This window comes from Pholcus phalangioides, unplaced genomic scaffold (assembly GCF_987345545.1).
Source record: "Pholcus phalangioides strain wild (caught in Gottingen) unplaced genomic scaffold, Ppha-v1.0 ptg000003l_1, whole genome shotgun sequence".
In the NCBI taxonomy this organism is placed as follows: domain Eukaryota; kingdom Metazoa; phylum Arthropoda; class Arachnida; order Araneae; family Pholcidae; genus Pholcus; species Pholcus phalangioides.
The window spans coordinates 45,343,929-45,369,208 of record NW_028301596.1 but is presented as its reverse complement, the minus strand read 5'-3'; the positions used below and the strand labels follow the sequence as shown (position 1 = coordinate 45,369,208).

Here is a 25,280-nt window from a genome sequence, read left to right as displayed (position 1 = left end):
TGTTTACAGGTTTCATTTTGGGGCCCTGGATTTTATTCGTTGGTAAAACGAATACAAATGAAAATTTTTCATGGCACTCGCACCGGGGGATGACCGACAAGCTTCCAAGTCGGGGGGCCCCATGTTTACAGGTTTGATTTTGGGGGCCCTGGATGAATCTCATTCTTTTCTGTTGTAGAATTTGCAACAGCCGAAGCCCGAGATAAAGCCAGTCTGGGGCCCCACAAAAAGTATGCGAATTGGTGTCCCGGGTAATTGGTTGGGGGCCCTGGATTTTATTCGTTGGTAAAACGAATACAAATGAAAATTTTTCATGGCACTCGCTCCGGGGGATGACCGACAAGCTTCCAAGTCGGGGCCCATGTTTACAGGTTTCATTTTGGGGGCCCTGGATGAATCTCATTCTTTTCTGTTGTAGAATTTGCAACAGCGGAAGCCCGAGATAAAGCCAGTCTGGGGTCCCACCAAAAGTATGCGAATTGGTGTCCCGGGTAATTTTTTGGGGGCCCTGGATTTTATTCGTTCGTAAAACGAATACAAATGAAAATTTTTCATGGCACTCGCACCGGGGGATGACCGACAAGCTTCCAAGTCGGGGGCCCCATGTTTACAGGTTTCATTTTGGGGCCCTGGATTTTATTCGTTGGTAAAACGAATACAAATGAAAATTTTTCATGGCACTCGCACCGGGGGATGACCGACAAGCTTCCAAGTCGGGGGGCCCCATGTTTACAGGTTTGATTTTGGGGGCCCTGGATGAATCTCATTCTTTTCTGTTGTAGAATTTGCAACAGCCGAAGCCCGAGATAAAGCCAGTCTGGGGCCCCACCAAAAGTATGCGAATTGGTGTCCCGGGTAATTGGTTGGGGGCCCTGGATTTTATTCGTTGGTAAAACGAATACAAATGAAAATTTTTCATGGCACTCGCTCCGGGGGATGACCGACAAGCTTCCAAGTCGGGGCCCATGTTTACAGGTTTCATTTTGGGGGCCCTGGATGAATCTCATTCTTTTCTGTTGTAGAATTTGCCACAGCCGAAACCCGAGATATAGCCAGTCTGGGGCCCCACTAAAAATCTGCGTATTGTGTCCCCGCTACTGGATGTGGGGCCCTGGATTTTATTCGTTGTAAAATTGATAAAAATGAAAAATTCTCACAGGGGGGTGTCCGACAAGCTTGCAGGTCAGGGCTTCATGGAAATGTTGGCAGGTTGTAATTCAGTGCCCCTGAATGTATCTCATTGATTTTTGTGGTTTAACATTGTAAAATTTGCAACACATCGGTAGCCCAAGATATATCCAGTGTGGGGGCCCCACTGAAATTCAGCGAATTGAATCTGGGGACCCCCATGGGGAAGTTTTCTGGGGATACTTGATGAATCTCATTTGTTTTTTGTTGCTTTATTATTATTTTCATTAAAATTCGCTTCTTCAGTAGGCTGGTGCTTTCACACGTCCCTTTCCCCTTTTCCATAGCACGCTGATGAAGTGGGACGAAATAAACAAGATATGTCCGGGAGAGAAGTGGGGGGGGGGGGTTGGCCGCCAAAGGCGGAAGGGGGGCAGAGCCCCCCCTAGTATAAGTATATATATATATATATATTTTTTTTTTTTTCGCATTTTACTTTAATTTTAGAATGAACTGCAGAATTTTTATACATTCCAGAAACCCTCTGTGAAACATCCATATTCTCTGATAAAATATTTCTGTGGTCAGATACAAGTCACTTTTCTCAAAAAATTGAGTTCGCATTCTGGAATCTTAATAATAATAACGTGATCCACACGTATTCCCAAGGGATCAGCATGATCCGTCCAGGGAATTTTTTAGTGTTAGCAAACATCCATGCCCGAACCGGGATTCGAACCCAGACCTGCACAGTGAGAAGCTAGTTCCCTAACCACTGGACTGCCAGGCGGCAAATCCCGTTTGTCAAAATTATGGAAAGTGACAAAATTTCGTCCATCTCTTTCGGTTTATGAGGAACCAACGGAGGCAAATTGCAGTAAGTCGAAAAGCCACAGTATCACATTTTGGCAAAATATTGTATCCAATTTTGCCCTCGTGAAATTTTGAAAAAGTTACTTGATACATTTTGCCATCTGAGTACAGATTTCAACTAGCTATAATACCCGGGGCATAGAAAACAAGTAAGAAACCATTGTAAAGGAATAAAAATGGCGGAGACAAATTGTTTTGGAACCACGGTAACTAAAGTAAACACATTCCGAAAGCCATTGTTGAAGCCCACGAACCATTGTTGCATAATGGTTTTTCGTCGGGCATTTGCCGGATTTGCCCAGTTCTGACGAACTTGTCTATCGTTACATGCACATGCCTTTACAATGTGTTGTCTCTTCTTCAATGCTGCCAGTATTATGTACAATAGTCTATGCCTTTATAAGGGTTTCACTTTTTCAATCCTCCCACGAATTGAAGAAAACCCGGGCAGCGCCGGGTATTATAGCTAGTTATTTATACTTTGATTAAAATCATATTCGATACGCATGTTCTTAAATTCCTCCCCAGTTTTTGTCCTTTCGGGGGTGTTCGATAACATCGGTATTTTTCTCTACCTTCCCTCCAAAAGCGCTACGGGGATATGATGAAGAGGTTATCAGCTGAGCCCACACTCAGCCAGTGCCGTCTTAACACATGGGCCCACCCGGGCACGGTCCGGGTACCTCAAAAGAATAGGGGACTCAGAAAAATGAGAAGTAGTTGAATTTTTCGAGAATTTGCCAGGTAGGGCGTAAGAAAAATCACTTATCCCGGAGGCCCGTGATGCTCTTAAGACGGCCCTGCACTCAGCGAGGACCGTCGTTCCACCATTCAAGGTCTCAAAAATTTTAATGAAGTTTCCGTGAAGCTGCTTTCTGTGTAGTACACAAAATGTGTCGTGCAGTGAAATGTTCAACTACAGAATTTCATTCAGCTATTTAGGTACAGCACAATTAGATCTGATGGGGGGGGGGGGGACATGATGATGATGCTACCTCTCCATATAACGATAACCTCTCTAAAACAATATTTTTTTTCTTTGGTCGTCAGAATATCGTTGTATCGAGGTTTCTATGTAATGGGATTCAATTCTATGTGGTTTCTATTCAATTCTCTCTCTCTCTCTACACATAACACAATTTTGAATGGCGCAGTTATCCCAGTCATAGTTATTTCACAATTATTTTTATCTCTTCTTTTTTTCTATCTCTATTGACCGTGAATATTTTATCCACACACACAAAAAAAAGAAGGATAATAATTATTAAGGGCATAAGATCACGATCGCATTCTTCAACTGTGAAGTTTGAATTGTTTATCTTGTTTTTGTCGGATTCAGCAGAATATTCTCCTCCACAAACGTCACGCGACTGTTTTTTTCCCATTCATTATCCGATGATGAAAATAATGATAACGGGTGAAGCAAAAACAAAAAGGAATTTCGTCTGGATGCGCCGTAATAATAAATATATATTTGATCGGCACATCAGTCGTCTCTCCGATATCAATTTCGTGTGCGTAACTCTCGAATTCAAAAGAAAGCCCTCTCTCCGTAACGCTATATATTGATAAATAATAAGAGAAATAGTTTCTAAGAAAATGTTTATATTGATTCGGACGCTCACACGATTTGTTTTACGTAAAACGATGACGCAAATCGGGTTAAGGAACGCATTGGAATCGGTCAACCCCCCCCCCCCACAAATGTTCTTACGAATAAAATGTTTTTCTGAACTCTGCGCCGATGTGCGTCATTGGTGTTACACATGGAGTCATCAAAATAAGTGAGGAAATTTAATTGTTTGGTTAGCTTGTGTATTGACTATTTTGAGTTTTCAAGATTTGTTCGCACACGCTTGTATCAAAGAAACAGCGTCAGTGTTCTGATGGGTGAAGTGACGGAGAAGAGATAATTAGATGGGCAGTCAGACACTCAGGGGAACTGGAAATGGTGACCGAGGCTCTTTTTGGCATTTCGTGTGAAATATGTTCATTTGATCCTTTTTTTTTTTTTTTGTCGCACCGTGGTCATTTTCTGCGCATGAGCTGTAATAAGACTGACACATGCGATTTGTTGCCAATTCCGAACGGCAGCGTTCTGCATTTTGCTTTTTTTTTATACTCGCCAAGCGGGTTGGCGCGCTAACGCCTTGGTGTGGGACTCCCTGCGGTAGCAATCTTTATCTGTATAGCCGTGTTGTCGCCGTTTATGTTTTACCTCAGGAGATTTTCTGACAGGGAGGAATCGGGTATCGAACTTGCGACACCTCTATACATCCTTTGGTACTTTAGGCCAGTATCTTATCGACCTGGACTACCGCATCCGTATGAAGTATGTAATCAGATTTCGCTGTGAAGTGGTTTTCAGATATGTCATGTATTTCACTAGGGGCTGTATATGTATCGAGATACACAAATTTAATTTTTTTATACGGTCCCCCCGTTCCCTAACTTTTAATTAGAAAGTTGTCGCCAACAAATCCTCTGATCCCAACAAAAAAATTCCACGTTTTTAAGTGCAATATTTACCGAGATATTCGAAAACAGAGGAAATTTGGGGGAAAACAGTGTTAAATGCGGAAAAATCATTTTACCCGCATTTACAGCTGTTCACCTTCCCCCTCCCCAAATTTCCTCCGTTTTCCAATTCAAATATCTCAGTGAATATTGCACTTAGAAACATGGAATTTTTTTTGTTGGGTTCAGAAGAGACAGGCTAACATCTTTCTGATTAAAAGTTAGATAAGGGGGGGGGCGTATAAAAATTAAATTTTGTGTCTCGATACATATATGGCTCCTAGTAAAATGAATGACATTCAAGATGGACATATTATTTGGATAAATTTTCTTATTGAAAAAGTATGCTTCTATAACCAACGGTTCAAAACATAAAGGGTGTCTAAGGACTTAACTTTATACCCTGTTAAGTCATAATACATGGCCAAAGGTCCCGTGCTATCGGCTAACACTAGCTTAGTTCTTGCAGATTAGTTGTACATAATTGGATCGCTTGTATAGGCCTGAAAATGGTTAACATCCTACTTCGCCAACAGAAAGGATTCACAAAATTTCTATGCTTTCTTTGCACGTGGGGCAGCCAAGCTCGAGACAAACACTGGACCCAGAATGAGTGGCATAAAGCTCTAGAAGCAGGCATGCCAAACACTATGAGTGATCCAATTGTCAGCTGAGAGAGAGAAAGATATTAGTGCTGTAGTCGTGGGTTGGTAAGATGCGGAGTTAGAGATGGAAAAAGAGTTCAGGGTACGTGAGTTCAAACCCACCCACCTCCAGAAAATAACACTTTTGCCGCTGTGGTGGTAGAGTGGTTATAGTGACGGACTCGCGATGCGAGGATCCGGGTTCGAACCCCCACAGTGGTGGTCGGCTGAAGTTGGTTTTCTGTGGTTCCCAACTTCAAGGCGCAAATGCGAGCCGATCTCCCCGTTAAAAAGTCTCGCCACAGAGAGCAACAGTCCTACAACGATAAATCATTCAATCATAACACTTCACTCATAGTTAGAAAAACTGGTGGCAGATGGTAGCACTACACATAACAAGCATTACAGAGAAACAAAAAACTTCACGTCAGGTTTCACTACACGTACATTCCTGCATGTACCGATTCGTTGGGGGTTCTAGAAAAGTTCACTCATCACTGGCATAAGGGGAACCATATGATCAGTTTTCCCGGGCAAATTTTTATGATAATGAATATTTTTCTCACATATTAGTCAGTTAAAACCTTTTTTTTTTTGTAGAATTCATATCAATTCACTTTGATTTACAGTAGCACTTCTTTATTTCCCACAATTAGCGATTTTCCGGCGAATTCACCGTTAATTGGAAGCTTCACTACTATTGGCATCGTATTTAGTGACCACTGAATGAACGCTAGAACTCTATCGCTTGACTTATCCCGTTATCAAGATCTCTTCCAGCCCCATAGCTTCGTATTTGGCGACTTCTCGTATTTAGAATTCTTATTTCCCGTATTTATCTCAAGGAAGCTTGATCAACGTAGGATTGTAAGGACTGAGGGATTTTTTATTTATAAGACACAATTCGAGGATTTTTCTTTAAAAAAGCGGAAGAATCTGGTTTCCAACCGGAAGATTTTAATAAGGCCGAAAATTCGGAAGACCTTCGGTTAAATTTGAATCACTGGCTACTCTCTATGTAATAATAATAGCATTGGTATAGTCACACGCGAATGTATCTTTGGTCTAGGTGTAATGCAGTTGCTGTTTGCACAGCCTATCATAAAACAGTGAATGTTGTGGCAGTATAGAGTAGCAAATGCTTTATCATGTTTTGTAGAGTTCATTTCTATTTTTTTCGCCATTACATCAAAAGTGTGGATTTTATTTTAATGCTCATGACGTGACTAACTATTTTCATTGTTACAGATGTCAACTGATATCATTGAAAAAGATTCGCGGCTGAAATAGGAAATCCGCTGAACCAACAATATGAGCTTTATTCGGCGAGTTCCGATTTCGCCTCTGATACGGAGTCGCAACCTACTGTTTGCGGGACCCGCCTATTTCAGGTAAAAATTCGAATGTTTCTGGACTTCACCGATGACACTTTCGCAAACAAAAAAAAAAAGCATCGATATTAACATTGATGCATTAACCCTTAAAGCGGCGTTGACGAGATATATCGCCTTCTTAAAAGCCTCTTACTTTAGCGTTGACAAACCCAGATATTTTGTGAAGTTGATTTCTCATTAGAGCACTTTTCCTTTTATCCCCCCTACTTTGCACCTGCTGAAAATCAGAAGAGAACCTACTTTTCATTAAAAAAAATATGTATATGGCATTTTGAAGAGGGTCGAATGTACGGGGACGCGAGTGTTGGTGGATGTCTCGTTGTTTTGACAATAGACTGAGTCATGTATGACTTCTTTTCTTTTTTAACTTATTTAATGTATAGAAATAGAAGACAAGAAGATTTTGTTACATGTTGGTCGATGGTCGGAGTCAGACTGAACTCCTATGCAAAGAAACACTAGATAATGCCTAGCTAGTGGGTGGCATAAAAAACATAGAAATTGCATAAGACAAGCAGCATCACAAGTACCACATTCTTCTATACCGCTTAAACGGCTAACGAATCCGCACTACAGCGTATCTACCTATGCTTTATTGATAAGTTGCCCAATCAGTGATAGTCCAATAAATAAGTAAATGAAACGAAAATCGAGAAGCTCATGGGGGAGGGAGTGGAGTGGAGAATAAAGGCGCAATTCATTCATGTAACTGTACATAGTCGTCACATTAATATAACCACCAATTTATATCCAGAATTACGGGGTTTTGTCCCGTCAGCAGCTAGATGGTTGGTTTGAAAGAGGATCATCTTCAAACATGGGGGAATACCCGAGCACGGCCCCGGGCCCCCAAGTTCATGGAAAAGCTCATGTTCATATAAAATATGTTAAAGGCACTAAATTTTGAAAAAAAAATTAATTTAAACATTTAGAAATAACGTGTATGGTTTGTACTACAGGTCTGTAAAGGATACTCAGAGCATCTTTTTATCCGGGGACCTATGATGCTGTTAAGATAGCCCTGTCTGGAAATAGGTAGTTGAAGCCAAGCGGACGGCGGTCCATTCAATAGTTACTGGAAAATGCATGCATGACGATCGAGTTGGTCCCAAATGTGTTCGATTGGGTTCAAGTTTCAGAAATCGGGAAGACCAGGGAAGTACTTGAACGTTTTTGGTCATAGTCGTCCAGCTATTTTCAAACATTTCAAAGGTCACGTAGCATACCGTTAACATTATGGAAGATTCCATACACCCCAGAGACTACAATCAACATTCATCGATGCCCATGATTTGCACAGTGCTATCTAAACACATGGGCTCACCCTGGCACCTCGTGATAATGAGATCTCGTTAAGATTTTCCAGATTAAGCATACAAATCGGCAAGTAATCATTGCTGGTCAGATAGGGACCTCAGAAAAATCAATTTACCCAGTGGCCTATGATGCTCATAAGGCGGCCCTTGCAAAGATTGATTCATAACCATAACAGTTAAAAGTGGCTTCTGGAAGTATCATTATGGTACTTCCAGAAATGCCATTTTCCCCAGATAATAATAATGTCATCATCAGTTAGTAGTGATCTAGGCTGAAAATCCAACAATTTTTTTGTTTTTTTGGAGAGCTGGTACACTGACATTGTTAAGGTTGCAGTAGTAACAACTAAATACATGACACTTCACACTAGGAGTGCCCAACCTTTATAGTAAGCGGGCTAGATATGCGGTATTGCTGGCACTCACGCTCACGGACCAGAAACTTGTATATAAAAAGCGGCCGTATTTTACGGGATATTTCCGTAATTTTTGGCCGTCCCAACTTTTTAGAATTTATTAGGCTTATTAGAATTTTTGAAGTCATGATTTATAAATTATATTATGATAATTATGACTAATTATCATTTTAGTCATATTCTAATTATAATTAGAATATGACTAAAATGATTAGTATTTATAGGAATATAAATAGTTATTTATATTTCATATAAATATATTCATTTTACATATCACTGTCAAATATGTACGGTATTTTGGCCAATTACATTTTGACTTGCAGTGCCCATGGTTTTCCGCGATTGGCAATTTCACCGATAGTTGGCAACTTTTCTCGCCTTTGACAATTTTTTTGGCTGTAACTGCTAGCTTAACTTGCCTTTGACAAATCGTTTCAGCTGTAAATGGCAACTTAATGTGCGTTTGACAATCGATTTAGCTTTCAATGGCAACTTTACGTGCATTTGGCAAATTGTTTTTGCGATATCCCGTATTTTTATGGAAGAAATATGGTTAGCTGAGGTATTTATCGTGTTGAGTTTATTGATACTTTTCAACCGAATGGAACCCATCGGCGGACCGCTTTTGGCCCCGCGGGCGGAGATTTTGCACCTCTGCTTTACATTCATGCGAAGCCAACTCGTAACCCTCGCTGTGTTCCGTTAGCTACGCCCACTTGATGTCAAAAAGTTGGTGGTCATCGCCAGGGCCGTCTTAAGAGCATCCTGGGCCCCCTGGCAGAGTGTATTTTCTGAAGCCTCCCTACCTGGCGAAACAGTTACTTTCGAAAATTTCAACCATATCTCATTTTTATGACGACCCCTCTGCACTTAAATCCTCCGGGCCGTACCCGGGTGAATCCCATGCGTTAAGACGGCAACGGCCATCACTTTAACATTTCTTCAACGGTGATCCAGTATCACTTTTTTGGAGTTACTAATACCAAATTTGCTTGCATGCATGTACCTTTGAATCAAATGTTAAAAAATTAGCAAAATCATTCAATCCTTACTAGCAAAGAAACTCGGAAATACTAATAACTTATTTATTCATAAAAATGAGCCGCTATTTCAGTCGTAGAAATATTTCACACAACTATAATGAAAAGGGCATCTAAGGTCACATAAACTTGAGCTTGAACCCTGAGTCAGCCATGAAAAAAAAAATTGAAAACACGAGCCTCAATCGAACTTTATCTTAGAGTTCTTTTATCTGAAGGTTATCTGACAGCAGTTATAAGTCAAAGCACGTTGCGCTTCGACTCTATTCAGAGGTTGGTTATTGCTCTGATAAGCATCAGGGGAAAAAATCGCTTATCTGTCAGTGAATTTAAATCTACATATATAAAATTGATTTTCTGTGGCTGTGTTCTCCATACAAATCTACAATTTTATAACAATCGTCGCCAAATTTTGCATATGTACCAAGCGGGACCTGACGTGAACGACAAGCTACTTTAAAAGTTCGTCAGAGCTGGGCAAATGCCCGAAATGGGCAAAAAAAACTGCCAGGCAACAATGGTTCCCGGACCTCAACAATCACTTTCGGAACGTTTACTTTGGTTCCCTAGCAATGCGTTTCGGAAAAAGCGCCGCGCTATATTATATATAGCTAGTACATAATACAAGACAATCCTAGTTTTGAGACACGTCATTATACTCGAGTATTTTCTCTACGGCAGTTTCCTCAACCATAAGCTCCCCTCCACCCCCTGTGGTCCTGAGATATTCCAAGGGATGTCACAGGTAAAAATGAAGTTGAAGGACAGCTATGACAATCTCTGCCAAGGAAGCCCACAAAGAGCCGTTAAAAAAAATTCAGATTATAAAGCTTCTAAGCGAAATATGAAGAAAAAAGTAACTATATAGTCGTCCCTCGGTATTCGCGGGAATTACGTTCCGGGGGGGGGTAGGTATATACCCGAATACCGCGAATACGGAAAATCCGCGAATAACACAAACTATGAATTTTTTTATATCTGCTTTGTGCAGCAGAAGTAGAAGGGGCGTCCAGTGATTCTCGGCGAAGCTTTCTGAAAAAATATTATAACATTTCTTTGCCGTTTCTTCTCCATTTTAATTAATTTGTATGAATATGACAAATTCCCCCACGACAGGGGCAATGTCTGAAATTGGTCAAAGTCGATAGAGCCTTGACCGTGTTCGGTTTGAAAGAAAGAATATGTATGGTAACAAGGCTTCCTCTTCCAATTTTTCTACATGTGAAAAATGTACCATAGATGGGTCTATCATGGAAACAATCCATTGCCGATTTAAATTTATGAAGCCCTTAGGCTATATGTTGCTTATAATGAACTTGTCGACCACTTCTTAGTCTTGATCATCATGCTGTATCAGGAGCATTCAGTTCAATTAATCCCTCCCGTCAATTTCTGAATTGCTGTTAATCAATTCCCCAAAATTCTTGTGACTACGTCCCTACGGGTCTATCGCCATGGGCAATTTACTACCTAGTGAGTTGAGCAGAAAGTGTGCGTGTGTGATACTTTATAGCTGTGGAAGCTGTAAAGATGAGAAAATCTCATATTGGGTGGCCAAAAGTTCTTCCGAGCTGGAGATCAGACGCAACACTACATACGCACTCAGACTGCTAGGTACATCAGTGACGCTAATGGCATCGGTGAAATTCATCCAGGATTTTAAGACGATTCCTGCATTTGCATCTTCTTCAAATGCCTGCACAATCATCAATGACTGATGTGGAAAGCGAGACATAAATGTTGGCATAACATCCGAACAAACAGCTGAATGTGCGATGTGGAGTTAAAAGGCATGTAGAGCACTTAAGCACTAACAAAAGCTTCAGAAGTAGTTTTTAACACGTTTATTTAACACAGAAAATTCATATTTCGTTCTGATACGAGAATTAGCACTGCAACAGAGTTTTCTGAGAAAACTGGGAACGAGACCGCAAACACAAAAAACGCGAATATGAAATCCTCGAATACCGAGGGCCGACTGTAGTTTTAGAATCCAGCAGAAGCGCCCACAAAATAATTGCCGAGCTAACGCTGAGCCTCACTCAGACACGGCCCGGGCACTTCGAATGCATATGAGAGAGAGGCCTCATTGTAATATAGGATCTGATATACTATGTTTTTCGAAAATAAGTAAAGCATATATACAGAAAGTTTTTCAGAAGCAAGTACTTCCAGCTAAGTAAGGGGTCCCTGGTGCTATTAAGATAGCTCTGCATAAAGCCAAGGCCATCTGATCAGGGCCGTAACTAGGATTTTTGCCGCCCCCACAACTTTAAAATTCGATAATTTTGTAATGGTGTTCTTTGTTCCCACCTAAGAGGACGAATTTTCCGAAGTCGCCCCCTAAATTTTGCTGCCCGGGGGCAGTTGCCCCCCTTCAGTTACGGCCCTGCATCTGATTGTATAGGGGCTCATCCGAGTACTGATGTCCGTGGGGACCTAGATAATGAATGAAACCATGTGAAGTACAGATTACAGATGACTGGATACCAAGCGAAGATAATTGGAAAGAGAAGTCACATCCCTCTGTGGGGAATCGAAACACCAACCTTGCACTTTCCGGGAGCGTGCTCTACCATTAAAAGCTACAGAAAATATTCATTTTCTTTCTTAAGCGTACTGTGTTCCTTAGAGCTGAACGGTAGCGGTTCGATTCCCCACAGAGAAAAATGTGACTTTTCTTTCCAATTATCTTCGCTTGGCATCCAGTCACCTGTACTTCGTACAATTAGCGCAGGGAGAGGTCCATCGTTTCGTTCTGGTGCCATGATTTTCAGGAGTGTGTAAATATACAGGGAGTAACTAAACTGATGGTCAGAACTGTATAAGGGGTGGCGGTCGGAAAAGCAAGCGGCGAGGGAGTGTCTACGTAGTGGAAAATTGAGAACACAGTAAAGACGAATAATATACACTATCTACCAATAAGTATTTGGACACCTGTGATAGAAAAGAAAAACTAACTTTATTCAAAATCAATAGTTGGTAGAGCCTCCACGAGAGGCAATTACAGCGTGAACCCTCCTGGGCATACTTTCCACAAGTCCTTGTGTGACGGCTAGTGGTATTTTCTTCCACTCGGCTTGGAGAAGACATGTCAGTTCCTTCACCGATTTTGGACGGATAGGGCACCCCTTAATTCGGCAATCCAACTCGTCCCAGAGGTTCTCGATAGGGTTCGGGTCTGGGCAGGCCAGTCCATTCGATGAACCCCATTGGCACCATACCAAGCCTTGGTTAACCTCGCAGTATGACAGCTGGCATTGTCGTCCTGGAAGTAACAGGGGTCCACCCCGTAAAACTGCCACAACGTAGGAAGCACATTGTCATCCAAAATAGTGCAGTAGGCATCGGCGTTGAGCTTACCATGAATGGGGACCAAGGGTCTCAGTCCATACCAGGAGAAACACCCCCAGACCATAATTCCACCTCTGCCGAACTTGACTGTTGGACCAATGCATTCTGGCAGGAGACGTTCTCCAGGCAGACGCCAGACCCAGACCCTGCCATCCGAACGGTAGAGGGTGAACCTTGATTCGTCGCTCCAAAGAACCCGTTTCCACTGATCTACGGTCCAATTTCGATGTGCTTTGCACCACATTAACCGAGCAACGCGGTTGGACTTTGTGATCAAAGGCTTATGGGCAGCAGCACGACCATGAAAACCAATCAGATGTGCTTCCTTACGGATGGTATTCATTGAAACAATACTCCCGGATGCCTGTTGAAACTCCTCGCGGATGAGGGCCATCGGTTGGGTGCGGTTCTTCCGAATTTCTCTGGACAGCACCCGTCGGTCTCTATCTCCCAGTTTCGTTGGTCTGCCGACTCGGGGCAAATTCCGATAATCACAGCTCACCTTCCACTTCTTAATCACATAGACCGCTGTCGATTTTTGGTACTTCAGCTCGCTAGATATGTCCCTTAAGGATCGGTCATTTTTGTGATACCCGATAATTATACCTTTCTCGAAATCAGAGAGCTCCGAACTGCGCGGCATCTTGCATGCGACTAATGCCGATGTTGTTTCCTACACGATATATACCGGCGGAGGGCGTGACGTATCTCAGGACCGCAGATATCGTCATTTGCATAGGTGTACAAATACTTATTGGTAGATAGTGTGTATATATAAAAAAAGTCGTTTTTCCCAAAAAATTGTGTTGCTCGCATTTCGGAGTCTCGTACATTAAAAATTTTGAAATATGGCAAAATTCCCTTTCTGTTTCAGTTTATGAGGAAACAACGGAGGCAAATTAGTAATAAGTCAAACAGCCATGTTATCGCATATTGGAAAAATATCATTTAAAAATTTGCCATCTTCAAATTTTAAAAAAGTGACATAACTAGAGCCAGTTCAGGCAAAATGCCTTTTTTTGCCTATTTTCAAACTTTTTTGGTAAGAAATGCCTTTTTAAAATTTTCTTGCCACATGAATGCCTATTTTAACATACCCGAACCGGGATTCGAATCCAGACCTGGCACAGTGAGAGATTAGCTCCCTAACCACTCGACTGCAAGGCGGCATAACGTGAATAACTGATCTGAGAGATCGTGTTTCCATGCATTAACTTTTGCTTTAACCGGATAGTGTTAGACGTAAATGATTTTGTTGCAGATGAACGCAGCTCATGTTAGAAAAGCAGAGCAAAATTGGACATTTTTGCTTCTCCACATACTTCACATGTCTCGCTGAGACATTGGACTGCATTGCATATGTATAGCTGACCGATGACTGTCCCAAAAGGTCATCAGTTCACAGAATGGCTCACACAAGCTGGGTAGGAGCAGACAGCGCTCTAAAGCCCGTGTTATTCTGATTTTGTTTTTTACACCATAAATGCACTGCATGCAATCAACCATGGCTATTTATTTTACATACATATTTAGTATTCAATTAAACTGACCAGAGTCGCCCTCAGGGGTGTGCGACAGCCGCGGCCACACAGGGTCAAGCGCTTGAAGGAGTCTCGCATATGTGGTAATATAAAATAAAAGTTAGTGTTTTTACTACAACAGAACAAGTAGCTATGTTTCAACTATAGAAATGATAATGATTGTTCCAAATAATACACAAAACAAATAAACGAGAATTTTTCGCAACTCGAAGGAGCAGTTATTCCTAGCCGATTGCGTTAAGACGGCAATGGGTGAGCGTGGCCCCGTAATTAACCTAATTCTGAGAGTCTAGTAACATTTCATTTCGGGCTTGAAATCAATTTAACTTGGATAATATTTCGACCATTTTTAGTGCCTAAACTTCCGAACTCTGGACATAACATTTTGCTATCTGAGCACAGAAATGAGCGACCACCAGCTGCAATACAGGCGTCGCATCGGTGACGGAGTGAATCACGTACACGGAGGATTTCTAGCATCATTCAGGCTGGTCCATCCACTGCATTAAAGTTTGCCTCTGTCAGATTTACCGTTCTGACACTCCTTGTTTTGCCTGTATCGTCTTTGGGCGAGGAACGAGCCCGTCTCCACGAGTGGACTGTACAAGCGTTGAAATGTTCTCCGATCGGGTACCGCCCTGTTTGGAAATCGCTCCTGGTAAAATCTTACCGCTTCTACGGCACTGTCGTTTACAGTTCCGTAAATAACGTGCACATCGGCCTTGAAAAGCATTCGAATATTGCTGCATCCCTGCCGACGAATAGCCGCTGAACAAAGCGTATTAAATTGTAATTAATACGCTTTGCAGCTGAATGACGGGTTCTGCGAAAGGTGACGGTTTCATCTACTCCAGAGAAAGCGCCCTCTTGCGGCTCTCCGCTTGCTTTCCGACCCCACATTGTATGGTGGAAAGTTGTTTGTTTTGGTGAGTTCTATCACCTTACAATTGTATCAGTGACCATCAGTTTAGTTGCACCCCATATAAACTAAGTACGGAGCTCTAGAAAAACATTTTTCCTGGTGTAGCAAGTAGCCCTGCATGCAACCTTCACTGAATAAAGGATCCGGAGATCGACTTACAAATACAAAGCCACAACAGGCAAATTGCCCAACGAGGTGGCTGACTTAAGAACATCATGGATCCCCGAGCCATTTTTTGGAGGCCCTACCTACTACTGCTCCACCCCAAATGCACCCCCCCCACGGAACCCCCCAACGAATCGGTACATGCGGGAATGTGCGTGTACGTGTAGTGTAGTGCAACCTGACGTAAAGTTTGTTTCGGTGTAATGTTTGTTATGTGTAGTGCTGCCATCTGCCACCAGTTTTTTTTTTCTAATTATGAGTGAAGTGTTATGATTGAATGATTTATCGTTGTAGGACTGTTGCTCTCTGTGGCGAGACTTTTTAACAGGGAGATCGGCTCGCATTTGCGCCTTGAAGTTGGGAACCACAGAAAACCAACTTCAGCCGACCACCACTGAGAGGTTCGAACCCGGATCCTCGCATCGCGAGTCCGTCACTATAACCACTCGACCACCACAGCGGATTAGATTAATAAACTTTTGTTCACTGTAAATTTACTCAAAAAGATCAATTTAACATGAAGGAAGAGCTTCGTTCTTTGGTGAGGTTGGGAAAGGGAGCACGAAAATAAAAAATAGCAAAGCGTATTATTAATATGCTTTGAAAAATTGTCCGGAGGGGAACCGCGGACGAAAAAACTATTAAGAAACACCGCTCTTCGGCGCTTCATATAAACGCCGAAGAGCGGTGTTCAACACTTCGCTCACACGTTGGAGATGTACACATGTATCACAAGCAATAATTGTCCAGAATGACCTGTCATTTCGAGTCAATAACTACCTTGAAACAAATAAAATACATACAAGTTATTTTTATGTCTTTCATCGCGCGTCATTATTGTTTTTAATATTTCCCTCGTCACCGCTTGAGCTTTCATCTTGATCATCGGGTATGTCCAGGGCTTCGATCAGAGCTGTTATTCGCACAGTGTCCTCGTTCCAGGTCTTCAATTGGTCTTTACGAAACTGGGGGAAAAAATAAAAATGCTTACTGTTAACACTCTGAATAACCACTACAACCTAAAAAAATCCCAGATGCTGGCCAGCCCCAACAAAGACTTTTTCCTAAGGTTCTTACCATAGGAAAAAAGCAAACAGGCTAGGGTAAAATGTATCTTAATCAGGGAATGTGCTGTCCAAATTTTGAGGAAAACCACGTGGGAAAAAAAGCCATATAATCCAGTGATTTCTAATCTTTCGTGCTACAGGTACCACCTAAATATTAGTATGCTTGCGTACCTCTAGACATGCGTAGAAAATATGCGTATGCCTATAGATTAGAGGCATTCGTACCCTCGACCATCTTAACGCATGAGCTCACCTGGACACGGTCGGGGCGGGGGCTCTTGGTGGTGGTGGGGGGGGGGGGGCTCTGACGATGCAATTAAGTAGGCCCTGTGTAACCCAACTCCTGAAATGCGTGTGAAGAAAGAGCGGTATATACCCTCTACAAATGCGTAAGCTTGTCGACACTTTCGTACGACCCCCCCCCCCCTATTCTTGTATAACCCTCTGGTTGGTTCACGGTTTAGGATTCGTATCCATAACAAGAAACCGCACGAGGGTAATAAAGAGTGGCACCTCTCTCAAACGACTAAACCAAGGGTGCTCAACCTTTTGGAGAGTGTGGGCTACTTCATAGGTTACAAACGTAGTATGTAAGGGTACCACGGACTGCTTAAGTGATCTGCAAATGTGCCACGGGTTATCTAAGTGATCAGTAAATCACAAGCCGCAGGTTACTGAAGTGATCTATAAATGATTTTTTTATAAAATTAACTTAATTCGTTTTTTCCTCCATTGCTGATTATTTTCCTCTGAATGGCCTGTAACGCACTCCACACGGACCAGACAGCCTGTGAACCACTGCTCTAAATACAAAATTAGAGTTATACAGATAGATATAAATATTAAAATATGCACATATAAAATATCATCAGTAGAGCCCGGATTATATACAAATGCATAGGTGTGTATGCAATTGCATATTTTATCACTTTTTATGGATAGGCCAGGATTACACTATAAAAGTTTTAGAAAAGTTCTTTTATAAAACTTGAAAAATTCAACCAATAATTTTGTTACATTCACTCGAATATAAAGCGCATATGAATACACGCTTAAGTGCATATAAATACATGAAATCACCGAAATTTTTTAGAATAAGTGAATTTTTTTCTATTTATCGCATTGCACTAATAATGTTTGTAAGATTATATCTTTTCATTCTTCAAGTTTTTTCAATTTTTCAAACAAAAATTATTTCACCATTCAGTATTTTGCATTTTAGGACACATATTTTGGCATTTTTAAATGCATATTTTTGCACTTACCTACATGTGTTAATTTTTCCGCGTATTTTTTTTTTCAGCTTTACTGCATGTTATTTCTCTTAGGTTAGGCTATACTTCAGTGCTTTTAATATGCATATTTATCTTTTTATACATATTTTTCTTTTTATGTATAATATTTTTTGTGCATATTTTTCATTTTTTGGACATATTTCTGCATTTTTTAAACCATTTTTGAACATATTTTCTTTTAGGGAAACCAGCATTTTTAAATGCATATTTTTTCATTTCACGTACATTTTTCAATATACCTATAATGCATATACCCTTTAAGGCATATTGAAGAATTTTTAAGGCACTTCATGCATATTTCGGTATTTTACATACATATTTCAAAATTTTTAAACGAATATTTCAGCATTTTTAGTACAAACTTGAAAATTTTTAGTGCATATTTCCACATCTTTAGCGCATATAATTCGGGCTGTAATTAATAAATGTTAATACTGAAACACCCTCACGCTCTGGATGACTTTCAGCTGCTCGCGTGCCTCAGTAAGAAATCCACGCGTTATATCGAGCTTCTCTTTGAGGAGACGAATCCGCTCCATTTGCTTGGCGATCTCTTCATTCTTCAGCTGAATCGCCTCTTCGTGCTTCTTGATAGTCATCGCGTGATCCTTCAATTTCTGGAGGAAAAAACACATGTATAAACGAGGCAATTTTTATTAATAAATTCATTTCAAAGGCGATTCTGGTGCTCCAGGATTCTTTTGCCTCATTTCACCAGTCCGAAAAAATGTTTATTTGAGCGCACCAAAATGCACACTTGCCCCTTGTGGTGGAGCAGGTACATTGTTTCTGATATAAGGGTCCTAGGCCGTGCCAGTTCCCTCAAGTTTTCTCAACAATTTTGACGTCAGACCACGGCTCAAAAGCGTGATCTTACGTGAATTTTTACTTTTGGAAATTTTTTAAGAAATTGGTGTCCGACTAAAGTCCAAGCTGCTGCCCGGGTGCACAGCACTCCTGACTTAACTCGCCCCTGGAATTGACGATAAATAAGAAGCATATTTGATAAAAAAAATATATATATAAAATAGATCAGTGCTTTTTTTTTTAACGAAATATTGAGAAATAAGTAAAAATAATTACTAGGATAAGTTCGGCTTTGTCTGAGAGTTTTTCTAACTTGCGAGCACACATATCCTCGTCGAGATCAGATACAGAGCTTTTCGGCGATCCCTACAATAGAAATAAATATTTAATACAGACTATCTGAAAAGCGATACATAGTTTTCCAACCACCAGATCGGACTAAAGCACGTCACTTGTAAAGAGAGTCTATTTTATTGTGGGGTGACGCAAGGATTACTAATTCAGAAGCTGCAGGCTCCAGGTGATCTCATATAGAACTATTGCTGCTAAACCACCCCACATATGCACCTGATCCACATTCCTCTGCGCAACTTCTAACGAATTGGTATATTGGTATTTTGTGTGACCACAAAAAGTTACCTCCGGCCTTGTATGACCTTCATCACGAAAAGCGAGGGTTCATTCTTCAGCAGAAAGGAATGGGGGGGGGGGAAGAACTCCAGCGGCAACCCTGGAGGATGTTTATGTCCTTCCCCACCCCCAATTTCTCTCTACTGAAGACTGAATCAATCCTTTTCTCCGTCATGAAGGCCAAGGTCAGAGTTTCTGAAATCAAGGTCAAGGTTCAGAGATCTTTCCGTGGTCACACTGTACATGTTGGAATATGTTTACACTTGTTGTGAACATAACGCGAAGTTTGTTACTGTGTAATGTTTGTTATGGTGATGCCTACTATGAGTGAAGTTTAATGATTGAGCACATATTTGTACTGTTGCTCTCTGTGGCGAGACCGGCTCGCATTCGCGAGTGATGTAGAAATATTAATATTCGTTGGCGATAGTAATTTGATGCTCTACTGGTCGGTTATCGGGGAAGACTACCAATTTGGGTACTTGTTATAGCGGTCCCTGCTCGCCACCGTTATCATTCCGCCAAGTTAATATGAAGGCGAGATTATTGCAACTCCCCTCGGCGATACATCTCGGGGCTTAGTTTTTAATCGTCGGGAGAGTTGATATAAAAGGGAAGTACAGTATCCCAATTTTAAATGAAAAAAAAACCAACCGAGTCTGCGGCCCCCTTGCCTCAGCAAACATTAATTCGCCAGAATTGTCTATTAATTGTCTATTCTCCTGAATTGTCTAATATACAGGGGTCTTCAACTTTTCTGTTTTCCCATGAAGCCCGCGAACAACCAACTCATGTAATTTAGTGACATCTTAATAGAAGGGACCAATGAGGCTTCGAGTTAAACAGAGATAAAAATAATTGAAGACTTTCATCTTCATTCTGAAATTATTTCTTTTATTGATTACCAATTTAGATTAGTTCTGAAATAATTTGTTCAATAATTTTGAAAACGTTTTTTGTTAGTTACTGAGTAAATTAATTCTGAGAATAACTTCAATCTGAAATCCCTTCAAATGATTTTTTAATTATTTCGGCAATTCCAAAATTATTTTCCTTCTCAATAAGCCTTGAAAGCATTTCTTTCAATAATTACGCAATTATTCTTTTATTGAAATTATGAGTGTATATTTCGTAATTTCCTATTAACTATCAGAAATTCCGAAATTATTTATTTTATTATGTTATTTCTCCTCACTAATTCTGAAATTATTTGTTTCAAAGGTTGTAAAATTATTTCTTTCATCAATTCCGAAATTATTTCATTTATTCCAGGATTAATCGTTTTCTAATGCTTTCATCCATTTTCTGATCCACTTTCTGAAAATGATCTGCGGTCCACGACAAAAAGTTCTGAGGGCCAAATGTGGCCCGCGGGCCATGCGTTGACGACCCCTGGTCTAATCTAGAATCACTTCAAAGTTCGCCGCCACACCTCTGACATAGGTTAGTGAGAACCACTAGTTTAGACCAGCACCTCATAGATCTCTAGATCTATCTCAAGAGATCTATCTCAAGGAGGTGCTGTTTAGACTCAATTTAAAGAGTCGCCGCGTCACAAGCACGCGAAGCATAGGCGCCTGAACTTGAGGATATTTGAATTCCCCCCTTCAATAAATTTTGTAAGGACTGAGCCCCCCCCCCTTTTAAAGGGCTGCGCTTCTCCCCCCCCCCCCCAATAATTAATGAATATTCAATGCCGCACAATCCTCCCCTCCTGCGTTCAGGTTCGAGTCCGATATATATACGGGTTAACAGGCAAATTTCAGCCCCCTCAATGTTTTCATGTCGGCGCCTCTAACACCAAACTACCGTTTTAATCACACTAATTTGGAAAAGCATGACAATGCCCCCCCCCCTCCACCGACGAGAGCTGGGCACCATATATTTTGAAGGGGGTGGGGGCTCCTCCTCCTCAGGACTTCATTGTGCGAGAACATTTCATACAGAAAAATTAAACGATTGGCTCATCAAAATAAGAGATTATTTTCAGATATTTTTAATACTTCCACAGCTTTAAAGGCTCTTCCCTCATCCGTACACCCCCCCCCCCTCCTGTAAACTTCAAAACTACGTTTTCGGTTTTGCAATGAAAAAAACCACTTGAGTCACAGCACCCCCCCCCAAAAAAAGGGGGCTGGCAGGGCTCCTGCCCGGGATAATTTTTCACTATAAATTCACCAGCCAAAGGGTCCAGCTGCCGTATGTGGAGAGGGTGCATGACTTGAGTAATCCGCTCCCCCACCCCAAAAAAAAACAATTATATCACCTTATGCCAGCGCATCTTTACATCAGGGGTCATTTACATATTACGTCAGCATCGAGGGGTGGGGGGGTTTGGATTTGCTGACTTTTGATGACGGGGGGGGGGTTTGAAGGTTGCTTACGTCATCAACCACCCTTTTTGAAGATATGAAATATTCTAAGCTGCTGACGAAATTTTGCTGACAAGGGGGGGGGGGGGGGTGTCAGTGTTTTGCTGAGTTTTGCTGACAAGGAGGGAGGGGGTTAAAAATGGCTAAAAATCTGCTTACGTAATACTTGAATTAACGCCCACGCTGGGAATCACTGATCTACATCAATGTTTCCCAACCTGTAGTCTGTGGACCCCTGAGAGGGGAGTCCGTGAGTACTTTGGGTCCGCAGGATGAATGGCACATTTTGTACCGTGAGATTGCAATTCATTAGATTTTTATGAATGCAAAATTATAAAAAAAAAACAATACATTTCAAATTTTGTGGGAGTTGATGTCGGAATTAACCTTCTGACGTTACAAGGGTTTTGCTGAACATTGAACGGGGGGGGAGGGTGTCTGCTACATCAAAAGGTTGAGCAACACTGGTCTACATAACATCTTTCAAAATTTTCGGTTCGGGCTCGCCCCTTTCCCCCACGGTGCGCAGGGGCCAGACAAAGAATAAATTTATTCTATTTCTATGGATCCATCCAACCACAGTAACCCCTTGAGCATGATAGTATCTGATGTTAACATTTTCGAGAATTCTATTTTAAATCGGTAGGCTCACACATTCATGGCCGGAAATGGAGGGCCCAGGGAGGCAAAATTTAGGGAGGGGGCAATTTTAGGTGAGAACAAAGAGCACCGTTGTAAAATTATGAACTTTTAATGTTTTGGGGGCGGAAAAAATCCTAGTTACGGAATACGGGCTTACACATAAAGGCCGGAACGTGAGAGCTCAGGATTACCTAAATAAATTTTTTAGGGGCTGTGAGCTTTCCCCCCCCCCCCAATAATTGGTGAATGCAACGCAGCTCTCTTGAATTCTGTTTACACGAGACAACCCTAAACTCCCCACAAATATGTTTTTTCTAGGCCAGGCCCGTAACTAGGCTGGAGGCTGGACCCCAAGCAGAACAGGGGTGCCAAAAAAATGTACTCTGATTTTGTACGACAGTTTCTTGTTTGAAATAATCTGCAAAATTGGGGGACGGGGTACAAACCTCTCCTTTTCTAAGTACTCCTTTCGGGGCCCCTCCTAGAAAAATCCTGTCCCAGGGCCCCGAGAAAGTACGCTACGGCCCTGGACATCACTTACCGGGGGTGGCGCATGAGAGCTGTTCAGATGGGAAAAAAGGAAACAAAACCTATTCACAAATAGACCAATTCACTCAAGCATATACTTAGACCACGGGTGCTCAACTTTGAGGAGAGTGCGGGCCACCTCATTGGTTTGAAAACGTGCCGCACTGAAGTTGGTTTTGGTGTGGTTCCCAACTTCGAGGCGCAAATGCGAGCCGATCTCCCCGTTAAAAAGTCTCGCCACAGAGAGCAACAGGCCTACAAACAGTACAAATATTCAGTTGTTACACATCACTCACTACACTTCTGAGATATAGATGGCAGCACTGAAAAATCATACACAACACTAGATACGCACTCAGACTGTTAGGTACACACACTTACATTTCCGGCACAACTCACTAGGTAGTAAATTGCTTATGGCGATAGACCTGAGTTGTGCTCGGTTTGAAAAAAAAAAAAAGGGCCACTCGAGTGATCTTTAAATATGTAGCGGTTCACTTACGTAATGTGGAATTTCATTGTAGGCAGTGCCGTCTTAAGGCATGGGCCCACCCGGGCACGGCCCGGGGGCCTCAAGAGAGAAAGGGGCCTCACAAAAATGAGATCTTGTTGAGATTTCTGAGAATTTTCTCGGAAGGGCCTCAGAAAAATCACTTGGCCCAGGGGGCCATGATACTCTTAGGACGGCCCTGATTGTAGGTCACTTAAGTGATTTGCAAATGTGCCACGGGTCACTTAAATTATCCATAAATGTACCATGGGCCACTCAAGTGCTATGGAATTGTGCCGAGGGTCACTTGAATTATCTAGTCCACAGGCCGCTCAAGTGTTATGGAACTGTGCCGCGGTTCACTTACGTGATGTGGAATTGTATTGCATGTCACTTAAGTGAATTGCAAATGTGCCAAGCGTCACTTAAATTATCTATAAATGTAACATGTCCACTTAAGGCTATGAAATTCTCGCTTAAATTATCTATAAATTTACTACGGGCCATTTATGCGATCTATAAATGTACCGCGAGTCACTTTAAATATATCATGACTCCCTTAAGTGATCTGGTAAGCCCTCTTACTTAAAGGGCAAGCCCTTTTACTAAATTAGGTTTGACATCGCGGCAGGGCCGAAACTGGGCAGAGAGGGCAACTGCCCCGGGCGGCAGTTTTAGATGAAAACAAAGGGCACTCTTATAAAATTATCGAATTTTAAAGTGGTGGGGGAGGCAAAATACCCAGTTACGGCCCTGGTTCGCGGGCCACATTAGATATCTCATAGGGCCACGGGTTGAGTATACATGACATGAACAATTAAAATTGAAATGAGATAAAACACTGAATATATAAATAAATGGTTGATCCGTTACCATTTCCACTGACTCCATATTTCGTTGGCTTTTCCGACGCGACGAAACGATGGCGAAGAACGTCAGCAGGTACGAAAAAGATGGCGGCGTCTCTTCCCCTTGACCCGATTTCACGAAAGTCCAGTTAACCGCGCTTTTTTGTGATTGGATTACACTCATCACATGACCTTTCCCGACGATACTCCAGCTCACAGCCTATCGGAAACCATGATTTTCTTATGTATCTGTTGACCATATTTAATCCAAATAAATACGGAACATAACGATAAACTACAGACTAAGGATGGTCAACCTTTTTTTTTGATAATGCTGGACGGTTCATTGGTTTGGGAACGTGTCGCAGGCTACTTGAGTTATCTTGAAATGTGTCTCAAGCCTCTCAGATGATCTGAAAATGTGCCGCAGGACACTTGAGTTGTCTGAAAATCAGCCACGGGTAATTAAAGTGGTCTGGGAAATTTCCAGAATTAATGAGGAGGAATCCTAAAATCGATGAATTCAGAATTGATGGGGGAAAAAAAATGTCAGAATTGATGAAAATACAGAATTAATGAGAGAAAAATCCCTTAATTAATGAGAGAGAGGAAATCCCAGAATTTATGAAAATCCAGAATTAATGAGAGTAAAAAACCCAGAATTGATGAAGATTGCAGAACCAAATCAGTGTTGAAGCTGAGACACCTTGTTTAGACTACTACGAAAAAAAATATATTTTCGTTTAGAGATTCCCGATTTATATATAGAAAATTTTGGGGAAAAAAACATTTTTGCTAAAACAATGAGCTGAATATCGCAAAAAATAATAATAATTTTGTCCTGCAAAATAAGGGTGATGTGTGGGCTGGCCATATGGCTTGTGTTTCTCAGAGAGAACGTGCCCCTATTTTTCCGTAATTTCGGCCATTCTGATTTTTTTATGAAAACTGCCCCATTTTTATTTTTCTGTATTTTCATTGGAACCTAATTGAACTTTCATTGTTCACTGAAATCCAAGATAAAAATTTCTTTCCTGACTCACTAATTATTTTTTTTATTACGATAATTACGACTGAAAATATGCATATCAGAATATTCATCTCACGTATTTATGGTATTGACTTTTTTGTTCGCATAATTCATTTTAACCCACTGCGGTTCCAGTAAAGCTTAATTTCTCCCCATTGACGAATTTTTCGGTGATTTTAGCGGTAATTGGCAACTTTGCTCGGCTTTGGCATCATTTATGGCGTCAAAAGTCAGTTTTTTGGTATTTGGGATTGTAATTTC

At 41.3% G+C, this 25,280-nt stretch overlaps 2 protein-coding genes across 6 annotated transcripts in view; one reads left to right on the top strand and one right to left on the bottom strand.

Annotated features, from left to right (window-relative positions):
• Positions 1–25,280, top strand: part of LOC149088675 (dimethylglycine dehydrogenase, mitochondrial-like) — a 73,979-nt gene that overhangs the window by 6,996 nt on the left and 41,703 nt on the right. For 2 of the 5 annotated variants that reach the window (XM_089248817.1, XM_089248841.1), the window contains exon 2: positions 6,411–6,553. In XM_089248817.1, coding sequence (XP_089104943.1) covers positions 6,474–6,553 — 80 coding nt within the window. In that variant the 5' untranslated portion in view covers positions 6,411–6,473. Of the gene's footprint in view, positions 1–3,753; positions 3,786–3,806; positions 3,953–4,157; positions 4,294–6,410; positions 6,554–25,280 lie in introns of those variants that run through there. The other 3 variants (XM_089248826.1, XM_089248821.1, XM_089248832.1) reach the window with 3 other exon arrangements.
• On the bottom strand, positions 16,032–24,196 carry LOC149088678 (uncharacterized). The gene is made up of 4 exons (XM_089248862.1): positions 24,015–24,196; positions 18,756–18,845; positions 18,122–18,289; positions 16,032–16,275 (listed from the first exon to the last, which is right to left on the bottom strand). The coding sequence occupies exons 1-4, from the start codon at positions 24,171–24,173 to the stop codon at positions 16,132–16,134; spliced, it is 561 nt and encodes a 186-aa protein (XP_089104988.1). The 5' UTR covers positions 24,174–24,196; the 3' UTR covers positions 16,032–16,131.